Genomic DNA, 12075 nt, shown 5'->3' with positions numbered 1-12075 from the left:
TCAGCAAGTAGTTTACATATCCATCGAATGGAGTTCCCATCCATGTACTCTGATTAGACATCTCGAGATGGAGAATCTTCTGATCAATTGTCTTCCATGGTATTTATGCTTTGTGCTTTTCTTTTCTTCTGCGTTTACCCCCCTGCAGAACGTTCCACTTTTGCTGCAGTACCGACCTCGCCTGGAGCTATGACACAACGCCAATGGGCTAGACAAGACTCTCAAAAACCGTGCTGCAAAAACGAGACTCTCTCTTCTTTGTTTTTTTCTTTCTTTTCTTGTTTTGGTTTTTCCTGGAATCAGAACACAGATACACTATCAACGTCATTTTTCTTTTGTCAGATTATATGTATGCTGGTTGTGATGATGGGATATTTTGATCATGATTCTGTTGATAATTTCTCTAACATGATGATGATGATGATGGATGACGACGATGATGATGATGATGATGATGATGATGATGATGATGATGATGATGATGATGATGAAGATGAAAGTGATGATGACAAAAGTGATGATGACAAAAGTGATGATGATGATGATGATGATGATGAAGTTGTTAATAATGATCAGATATACTTGAAGAAATCTGACACAGAGACATTTCAAAAGACAACTGTGAATATTTTTTTTCTTCGTCATTATGCTGTCTCGCAACACCATTTATGTGAAAGCCGGAAACCTGCCATTGTGTAAATATACATCATTAGCGTGGATGTCGGACATGTGAGAGGACATCTTCAGTCGATCTTTGACCTCGGATCATGTGATTTTTTTTTTTGTTTCTTTAAAAAAAAACAAAATGAATTTGAATCCTATAGCTTCCTTGAGTTTTTGACATGGCCAGTGAGAGGCAAGAGAAGTGTTTGTGTTCCATTGCCCTTCTACGCATTGTTTGCATCTGTGAATGTGCACGCTCCATCGCTCCCGCGGAGAATGCATCTTATACGTCACCCGTACAGCCCGACGAGTGGAGTGGCTCCAGCTCAGTGTCCTCTTTGGAGTTCATTCACATGGGGAATTTCTCTGTGTCCTCCGTTTCATGTCGGCGTGCCAGGGGAAGAGCGAGTAAAGGATCATCAACTTCGCCGCTGCATAGATGGAATTCAGAATATGGAATAAAGCGTCATCCATCACAAATCTGCAAGAATTCAACTCGAGGAATGTAGTGGCAAAAGAAAAAAAAGATAAATTGACAATCTTGTGAGCCTGTGTGATTTTGATGTCGTAAGATGAGCACAGAGAAGAAAGGAAAAAAAGTGACAAGAAAACAAGGTCCATTTGAAGATTTGGTGGTGGTTTGTGAATGAAAGGCAATAGGATGAAGGGAGTGATTAGGATAGACCATACAGCTTTTGAGGAGAAAGGTTCAACAATGCTTCATTAAAAGTCTGCCAACATTCTCTAGCAATCAAGAGAAATTTATTTAAAAATATTGTATTGTGCCATCTCCATATATCATGCCTACAAAACAAAAGAAAACAAGAGTGCTGCCCTCTGCATTTCTTTTTTTTAAAATACAAATGTTGTTCTTATTATACTGGAAGATAATCCCCAAGATCTTTGCTAGCTAGCTCGTGAACAAATTTGTTAGGTATTGTAGTTTGCCAGTCTGCCAGTCCATATTGCCGATTCAAATGTGGATGGATGACATTACCTTTGGATCAATGTCGCCTGACTTCCTTTCTGAATACCCCTCCCACTCGCTTTGCGCGTGTATGGCAGAGAATTAAAAAGTCAGCTTTTTGTGCCCTAATACAGTTGGGCGGAGAGAGGCAGGGGCAGTTTCTAAATGTCAGCGTAAACCTTTCCACAACGGCATTGATTGCCATTTTCCTGCGGTGTGACAACCTAACAATGCCTCTTGCTGCCTTTTTTTTTTCTTTCTTTTTCTTTTTTAGTAACTTCGGTACTCTAATCACTTACCCTTCCATTCATGTACCACTGCCATAAATATTCAATGTGCATGCATGTGGACTTGCATCATCGTTTGTGATGCCATGCTGTTAATCGTGCTCCTGCAGTAACAAGTACCTGCACCTTGCGTAGGTGTGCAGAACTCGAATCTGTGTGCTTTTTGGAGATAGTGAGGTTTTTCCTTTTCTCATAGCTATAGAGAAGGCAAAATTCACATTCATTTGTGCTACATGTGGTGACACACCAGTTGTTATGTTGTAGCATTTATTTAAAAACAGTGATGAATTCAACAGTCTTTAGATGTCAGTGCTCATAATATCGATTGGCAAAGTTTTGGTTTTTTTAAATCATGAACAATGTGCTCAAACAGCAGAGAGCTCATTCAAGTGCTGTAATTGTATGCATTGTTTTATGATGTTGTATAATGATATATAGATATTGATAATGAGATGTTTATTTAATTTGTCTGATATTTTTTTTTTTTACCACCTTGGTGAACAAACCTTTGTTTGACTTCCTTGATTAGAAAGATACAGTAAGCATGTGGCAATAATTGTGTAGGACAAAGGCCATGTTTCATGAAAGACTTACGTGAAGAGTTATTCCCTTAAATGATTAGTGCCATAGCAAAAGCCAATCAGCATTCAGAATTTGTGCTGCCATGGAAGCTGCTAGATTTGTACCGATGTCATTCTAGGAAATCTTTTATTCAGTGGGCCCCAAGACCCTTCTCCCACCCCACCCCTCCCCCACCCCTCGAGAAAGATGACAAACTGTTCTGTCAGTTTGACTTCCAGGGTTTTTTTTTTTTTCTTGACTCATCTTTTCCATATTAGTCCAGCAGGATGGATTTATATAGGCTTTTTACTTTATGAATATATCATTTACTTAAATGCTTGCAACATTCAATGATGAAATGTCTGTGTTAATTCAATATGCTTATAGTAGAGAATAGAATATATATCTCTACAAGCAGAGTGGAAGAATTACAGTATTCTCAAATACAATTTCTTTGTGAATGCATTTTGCCCAAGATGTATCGCAGGCTGTGCTATTTTCAAGCCTGCTCATTTTTAAAAACAGTATTTTATTACACACTAATTTAGGACAGAGCTACAAGTGTAAAGGAAGTTGTTTTGCACACAGGGGAATCTCTCTGAGGATTCTGGTGATCAGTTCTTGCAACTCTCAGCATAGTAAGGGAGAATTAAAGATTGGAAAGATGTAATGGTGGTACATTTGTTCTGTCATGTGGCTGTATGTTTTTGTGGGTCATCTCACTATGGCAGGATGATAGATGCAGTTTCACTTCCATTTTTCGGCAAGATCGCGGAAATGGAAAAACCCCTACGGATGAATTATGGCAAAAGAAGCGAAAATAAAGCTGTCTTGCATGATATCAATTTCAGTTAGTACAGTTATTGTCAGGTTCACGTATATCATTCCCTACGTTAACGTAATGTCACATTACACTGACAACTTGATTGACTTAGTGTATTGTTCCTTGTATGGACATTGCAAGTTTTCTGAGCTGAAGAAGAATGTGTGCCTACTTGGGCATGCAGTGTTGACCAAAAGGAGATGCCTGCACAACAAATGGAGATTGAGTTCATCGCTTTGATACAATTTTGTGGTCTATTGTATTGGGCTTTGTACTGAAAAAGAAAAGAACCTTCTCTTTGCCTTTGTGATGGCAATGCTCAGTTATTGACCAACACGTTTATTCAATGGGGGGAAAATGATTAATGTTGCTTCATTTTCATACAAGTTTGCGAATGCCTCCCAGACCAAATTATTGTATCAACATGTGATGAGACATATGTACCTAACTGCATGCAGCAGTCCATAGACTTTTCAGCATGCATGAAATGACATGGATGCAGAAGATACGCCATGTGTATGAAAGAATTGTTGGAAAAAATAATGAAATTTGAAGGTGACACACATTTAATTATGTGTGATGAGTGACGTGATCAGTGTTGCAATCTAAATGAGACTGAAATCAAGCGTTGTCGACAGATCGCATTTGTATCATATATATATGTGTATAAAACAGTGTATGTATGACAGATGTACTTGTGCACGAGTTTGTATGTGTATCTGGACTTGACGCAGGAAACTGGCTGGAGATCTGTAATCAGGGCAGGGCAAGATGGAATCATCGAGGCATTGAGTATTGTATGATATGATAGATTATATGGCATGCCCAAAGCATTGTCGGAGGAAGTTGTGGAACGGAGTGACGTTGTGGTGGAAGGTGTATGCATCTTCGTTGTTCTTTGGTTGAGTTTGTGACAAAACCAGTCGTTTCAAGCACTGTTCCTGAAGCAGACATGTACCAGCAAATGATCACTCATATTTCTTTAACTTTGTTCTCATAGTGGTGCGACAGTTTGTGTACCAGTACATTTTTGATGAGATAGAGGCGGATTCCAGAAATCGTGTTTACAATTAAAGAAAAAGATTTCATGTCAGAATCATGGGGAATAGGACAGAGCATGCTCGTAGATGTTGCAGAGCATTTCTCCTCAGAATTTCACTTGTACAAGAAGAACTTCCCTGCAGCATGCAGTGCTGTATCAATGCAATATGCTTTGAATACAGCATGATGTCAAAACCTTTATTGCATTTTTTTGCTCTTTCTGAGAATCTTTTGGTAGAAACTTGTCAGCTACATTTGCCGTCTTGTTACACTTGAAGCCAGCACCGTTTCATCTCGGACGACTCTGTGCTGCCGCTGCATCACGCCAGTCTCATTTTCAACGATGCTGCGATGGGCTGTGACGTTCCTCTTTCAGTGTGTACAACTTGAGAAAGGATCAGTAAACTAGAGGAATGAGAGAGACTGTGCAATACTCAAAACGTGGCCATAATGGAGGCTGCTATAGGGAAGAGGTGAATAAAAGTGGCTGTCATACGTGTATAAGGTGGAATGATACATTTATGACCTTTGACCCTAATTTACATACCCAAGATGGCATCTGATCAAGAAGTTGTTATTTTATGAAATAATGTATGTGACATGAACTAACCATGTGCAAAATATGGGGGTGATAGGAGCTGTTTTTCGTGAGTTATTGCAATCAGAAAACAAAAAATATTTGTTTTTTTTTAATGTGGGTGTGACACAGCATCACAGGCTTCAGTTCTCTGTATTGAAGTGGCTGTGGTTGGATAAAGATAAACTTTCAAAACAGCTGCACCGGGTGGTCATATTATCAATTCAACCAATCTGTTCATAAAATAAGTTTGCTATGACTTGCTGGCCTGGCCTTTCAGATGTCGAATCCTCCCGGTTTGTTCTAATAGTCTATTAAAATTCTTTGTGGAAGTCTTCAAGATTATGTTTAAAATAACTTGCTTTTAGCTCAGCCTATAGGTCTCATTCCAATCAAACTGCCTCTTTGGTGTTGACAAATCTAAACTTGTTAGTTTCCTATTAAGTCTGTCTTTGCAAGCTTGCCTTATCTCACAATTGCGTGGGCATCAAAGCGTAAACTTCTCGATGCTAAAATGACATCGTGAATGTAAATAGATTTCTACAAGTTTCTGTGCCAATGGATATTTCAAGCTTAAATCCAAATAAAGGCTTCTCTCTTTCAGTGATCACCATTCATCGTCTTTTTTTTTTTTCAGAGATGGTGGTTCCAAAATAATCAATCTTCGGAAATATAAAGAGAAAGGCAAAAAAGAAATATAATTTATCAATATTTCCATCTGAGGGCATCATGCATTAAAAGGGGTATTGCTTGAGAAAATTGTGCATGGCACACAGGTGTATGTTTGAAAGGCAGACCACGGGCCTCTGAAACATATCACTGCATTTTCGCTGGACTCTCTTTTACTTTACTTTCATTCACCATCACCCCACTAGTTACGCTGCCGTCCGTGCGTCCACCTCGGTCAACTTTTGGTTTTGTGCGACGCAATAGGCAATGTCTTGCTATGGTGCTACTCGGTTGAACGTCATAACGTAGTGAAGCCAATGTACATTTTTTAGTAATCATCATTCGAATCATGGCATGTATGCTAACCTGTAATTTTCCAGGTTATGGCCCAACACAGTTTCATTCGGAGGTCTTGCAAATTACTCATGCACGCATGCTTCGAGAGAACATTGATGAGAGAAGCAGAGAGAGAATGAGAGTGAGAGTGGATATTTTGTATGTATTTATAAAAGTTAGGAAAAACCATAGTGGCGTAAAGCAAATGCCCTGTTATTTCTGACCACATAGTTCCTTAATATAAGGATGTGTGCTGGGGAAGATGTCTCGGAAATGCATTCACCACATCTATCTTACCAAAAAAGTCATTAGGCAGTGGTGAAGGCATTTCTTGGGGGAAGAATCGACTTGGGATTCTGGTTAGACAGTCGAGTGACCCACCATAAAGTAGACAAAGAGAAGATGGCTAATGGGCAAATGTGGAGCAGTCTGTTTGTAATCATGTTGTATCCATTGGCAGTTCGAAATTTGTCCGCACGTAGCAACACTGCTTCAGAAATCTGTACCATCATCGTTTCACTAGATATCTACCCCCCACAAAATCATGCTGCAAAGATTCTTTGAAGTAATGGGCGTGTATTTCTGGTTTTGTCCGCGGTCGATGCTCGCTCATTCGTACCATGTTTCTCCTGCCTGCTACAGCTGCAGAAATAATCTCAGCTGTAGGTTGATCTCATGATTTCAATTACCGATATCCTCCTATTATTAAAAGGTATTCATCTTTCTTCCCATTTTTTTTTTTCTTTTTAAGAGAGAGATGGAGATACTGTATGTCCCATCAAACATGCCCACCTCTTTTCATAGTGTCTTCCAGTCGCATTTCAGCATAAAGGCAAATTGGGGACAGACAATCGCTTTTCTAAAAATGGCCATAAACAAAGCTGTGCACACCTTGTGTATCATCCATGGATTCAGCTCTCAAGAGATGCCCTCTCCCAAATGGGATGTTTTGTTCTGTTCTGCCTCCATCCTCTTGGGTTTTTCATCAACAGACCTCCCAACCTTTCGATCTAAAAATTACGGATTATTTGGCTCAAAAGTAGGAAAGATAGAGCAGTTTCCATAAGAGTGGATTTATTAAGAAAGTTCGGAAACTCCTATTGAAACAAGAGCTGGGAATGGTCAAAATTCAGATTCTTTCCCCAGAAATTCAGAATGGTTCAGAAGGGTTGGGAGGTCTGCATCAGTCTGGATCTCCGAATACGATGTCTGTGCTTTCTTGGCCACGATATGCTGCACAGGAAACATAGTGCAGATGTCCCGACTGGAGTTTTGGGCTGACTCCTTAATGTGAAGGGGCACTGGAATGCAGCTCCAAATGTCAATTTTCAGTGACTACTTCAGCTATTAATTTCTAATGGAGCAGAAGAATGGTTACGGAGACAAATATGGTATAAGATGAAATGATGAAGCTGAAAGGTGACAGGTCAGTGGCAAAGAAAGTCATCTTCTAGCCCCAATTCCAGTCAGGAAAGTCCATTTGAAACATCATTTTGCTTAGAAGAATGAAAATAACTGAAAGAAAGTGTCCTGTATGCAGGGGGGGATGTCTAGTCCTCAAGGTAAAAAGTCGAGATTAATTAACTTCCATCTGAATAAAGGTCATACTTCGGTGGGTTGGGTATTAGTAGTGATGCCTTGGGGAGATGGAGACATCCAAGTCACACTTGGCAAGGCCATCAAAACTCTTCTGGCTTTTGATCCCTGGAGGAAGATTCTTGCCTCCAGATTAGGAAAAGAAATGGATGTCAGACAAGCCACGATCCATGTGATATTGGCAGTTCATTGACCGTATGTCCCCACCCTGCAGGTTTTCATGCTTTATTCCTGGAAAGCATGTTTGGACACCTTAATGTACTACAGTGGACTCCCGTTATAACGAAGTCCTCAGGACCAGCAGTTTTCTTTCGTTGTATCAAAATTTTGTTATGACTGAACAAATAAACAATTCAAATACATAGAGAGGATAACGTTGCAGCCATAATTTTTAATTCGTTGTAACCGGAATTTCATTATAAATGTTTTCGCTATAATGGGAGTGCACTGTACACTACATTCAAAAGTGTATGCCTGAAGTCGCCCACACTTCAGACTTCTGACTTCCCCCCACATGTGGGACAGATTTGCTGAAATTCACTTTCTTCCCTTGATCCTTCTCATTTAAAAAAACAAAAACAAACAAACCAAAACGACAACAATTAATATGATGTAAAGTATGTCAAGTGCACATCCTGCCTGAGGTAGCAGCAATTAATGTGTCTGTAATGCAAGATCCGACAAACAGCAAAATGAATTGTGACATGCTGGGTTTACTGAGGAAATGCACAATCTCCCTTATATCTGAGCAGACCGTCAGAGTCCGAATGTTCCTCTTTGTGCAAATGTCATGTACATGTAAGCAAGATCTTTCATACCATTTCATATTTCCTTTTCCTCATTTTTCTCAAGTGAGCTATTGCGATCGCCCTTCGTCCGGCGTCCGTCGTCCGTCGTCCGTCGTCCGTCGTCCGTCGTGCGTCGTGCGTAAACTTTTTACATTTTCATCTTCTTCTTGAAAACCCCAAGACCGATTTTTTTCAAACTTGGCAGGTAGCATCCCTAGGGGGTTAGGAACTCAATTTGTTAAAATGGGCACCATGCCCCACCCAGGGGGCCCCCAGGGGGCCCAAATGCCCCAAAATTAAGGAATCTGTAAAAATCTTCTTCTCTAGAACCAGAAGTGATAGAGCTAAGTTAATACTATGAGTTAGTACATTGATGACTGTAGTTTCAAGTTTGTTCATGGCAGAATCAGGGGTGCCCCCCTTGGGACCCAGGGGAGGGGGGTGGGGAAGGGTTCTAATGGGGCCTAAATTGTACATTTTCATCTTCTTCTTGAGAACCCCATGACACATTTTCACCAAACTTGGCAGGTAGCATCCCTAGGGGGTTAGGAACTCAATTTGTTAAAATGGGCACCATGCCCCACCTAGGGGGCCCCCAGGGGGCCCAAACCCCCCAAAATTAAGGAATCCGCAAAAATCTTCTTCTCTAGAACCAGAAGTGATAGAGCTAAGTTAATACTATGAGTTAGTACATTGATGACTGTAGTTTCAAGTTTGTTCATGGCAGAATCAGGGGTGCCCCCCTTGGGACCCAGGGGAGGGGGTGAGGAGGGGTCCTAATGGGGCCTAAATTGTACATTTTTATCTTCTTCTTGAAAACCCCATGACCCATTTTCACCAAACTTGGCAGGTAGCATCCCTAGGGGGTTAGGATCTCAATTTGTTAAAATGGGCACCATGCCCAACCCAGGGGGCCCCCAGGGGTCCCAAACCCCCCAAATGAAGGAATCTTTATAAATCTTCTCTAGAATCAGAAGTTATAGAGCTGAGATAATATTATGAGTGAGTACATTAGTGACTGTAGTTTCAAGTTTGTTCATAGGAGATCCAGGGGTGCCTTCTTTTATTTTTACTTAAAATGAAATGGTTCTTGTTTTTTGTGGGTGGCATTTGTTACGGATGGTTTATCTCTGACTGCTTACTACATTGTAATGTATGTTTGCTTTATTCAAATTCATTATTTGAACTTTGAACTTCCTCTCACACTTTGTAAATGTACATGTGCTTTTCCAATGTACAACAGTTTGTCAATGGTGGATTCTCATCATGTGGTAATGTGGTCTATGAATTTCCATATTTCAGCCTAGGTCATTTACAAAATATGATGCATTTGACTATTTGAATATATTTTAACTTCATTTTGTGTGACTTACACAGGATAGCTATGGAAGAAATGCATTCTGTTTTTCATTATATTATTTAACAAGTGTTGAAATATAGTCCTGCGTGACTGGATTGTAATTATGTCTGCACTTGGTGTATGATGTTGGGAAGGTGTAGTGATACATGCAAATAATAAACAGTAAAAATTTAAACAAAAAAAAAAAAATACACGATACAAACTATGTTGTCTTGATGTCCATTTATACAAGTCAAAAGTGTATTTAAAATGAGTGGATTTAATTTATAATCTGTGTTATCAAATACAGGTTTGGATGTTTGGTGTTGAGTGAATCTATCCATCTTTCTACCACACTTTGAATTTCACGTCCACAGCAGGGCTGCCAGCCTGTGCGGAAAAAAAACACTGATGCACAATATAAAAAAAAAACACACACATTTACATTGTACTAAGTTTGCTCTATCAAATGTCAGATTAAGTTTTTCATTCTAGAAAAAAAAAAAAAAAAAAAAAAAAACTTTCTTATTTTTGATGAGGAAAAACATACTAAGTATCATAAAAACGTAAATGTTGGCAGCTCTGACATCTTAGCTTACTGGTATTTAGAAATTAAACTTCCAACAACCAAGAAAAGGTTCAAACCTTTGCAACATTGTGAACAGAAATATTGTTACTGAAATTTCCATACATACATACATTAGAGTATAAATATTACAGTGAGGATCAAAAGTGTGCACCCTTTTTGTTGGGGGAAAAAAAAAGACTGAGACTACACTCAGTGCGTAATCTTGACCATGTGTGGCATCACGTATGGAATAAAGACAATGATAAAACGATCTACAACACATTTCACCATTGTCGGGAATTAAAATTTCCATACAGCACGTCCAAATTTAGTCCTTCACACAATTCAAGGTACATGTATCAATAATTTGATACTCCCAGGACTAGCATACAACATACTGGCCTACTTCAATAAAAGCCATGCTTATTGAGTGGAATAAAACATTGTACACTCCCACTCAGAACCTACAGACACAAGAAACTTAATAAAACTTAGGAAAGTTGAGGAAATTGATTTTTTTTTTACTCATTTGTCAATGAGATTTCTTCATCCTTCTGAATCAGAAAAAAAAAATAAATCCAATTAATATGACAGTTCACATAATTTGCCAGAGAATACAGTGGCCATAATACCATGAATTCATTTAACAAACTGAAAATACAGTCAACCTTGCCTAAGTTGAATCTGTATGGACTGACGAAATTGCTTCAACTTGGAGATAATTTGACTTTAATATGAGAGATTAAAATCGATAGAATATGAAGAGAAGAAGACTTGAAAAGATCTTCAACTTAGACAATTATTTGACTTATGCGAGGTCGACTTAAGCAAGGTTGACTGTATCATTATCCCTTCCCCTTGTTGAGATACACAAGTACATGATGCCCATATTCATCTTAGTACATGACAGCATTCACATGTAGCATTACACGTTGACTTCTTTCAGATCAGTTCAGGAGAGATATGAATGACAGCTGTATCTCAAAAGATCATTATTGAATGTATCCTGCAGGCAACACAAATTTTCTTCTGACTTACTATTGGCTTGTCTTCCATTTCAAACTTGTATCACATTATACAACACAGGAAAAGTCCAGTGAAACACACAAATTGGGCATAAATTATGGCTAACAATAATATTATGGTGGCATTATGGTTTTGTCTATGTATTTCTTGGGGGGATGAGAGAGCAGTTCAGCTTACTGAATAATCAACACTGGCTTATGATCATAATTTCTCCTCAGTTCTCACAGTAGCAATGATTTTTTACAAGCAATAACAAAATGTCAAAAAAGTACTCTGATTTATGTACAAGCTGAGGAAAAAAAAAAGAGAAAAAGAATAAGACAAGATATGTACACTATAAATCCTGGTCGGTGAATCATGTTTTGGGAAATATATGCTTACATGACATGGTCTAGCTCTCCTTGTACCATCAGTGTTAACCCGTTGTGTGCTGTGTGTACCAATTGGCACAGAAAACCACACAGCATTGTACACACTGTCAAAAGACCCTGGTACAGTGAGGGTTAAATAGATCACGTGTCCATTGGGGGATTATCAGTCCGAGTGTGAACACAGCTCCATTCTACTTGTCTGTTATTCAAACATTATACAACTGAAAGATGCATAACTGGACAGCTGCGGAGAAATATGAGAATGTGTTAGATTACCTAACGCAGACAGTACAGTACTATAACTTTTCTGCAGTAGAATAAAAACAAGTCTCTCATTACCACAGTAGAGATATTTACAATTGTTCTCTCCAGAAAAGTCAGTTGAGACGACTTACACTGGACAGAAACCTTCATGATGTCTAAAATGAGACTCAAGGCGGGAAATATTCTAAGACTTAGGAGG

General features: G+C 39.0%; 1 protein-coding gene across 1 annotated transcript in view; it reads left to right on the top strand.

Moving 5' to 3' along the window:
* LOC139717833 (polycomb group RING finger protein 3-like) overlaps window positions 1–420 on the top strand; it is a 124197-nt gene extending 123777 nt beyond the window's left edge. Inside the window, exon 8 of the mRNA XM_071629328.1 lies at window positions 149–420. Coding sequence (XP_071485429.1) covers window positions 149–193 — 45 coding nt within the window. The 3' untranslated portion in view covers window positions 194–420. The remainder of the gene's footprint in view (window positions 1–148) is intronic.
* Window positions 421–12075: the final 11655 nt, after the last annotated feature.

The sequence above is a fragment of the Diadema antillarum genome, unplaced genomic scaffold, assembly GCF_040938485.1.
Source record: "Diadema antillarum isolate AM-2024a unplaced genomic scaffold, OU_Dant_1.0 scf00000083, whole genome shotgun sequence".
Taxonomy (NCBI): domain Eukaryota; kingdom Metazoa; phylum Echinodermata; class Echinoidea; order Diadematoida; family Diadematidae; genus Diadema; species Diadema antillarum.
This window is presented reverse-complemented; position numbering and strand designations above follow the sequence as displayed.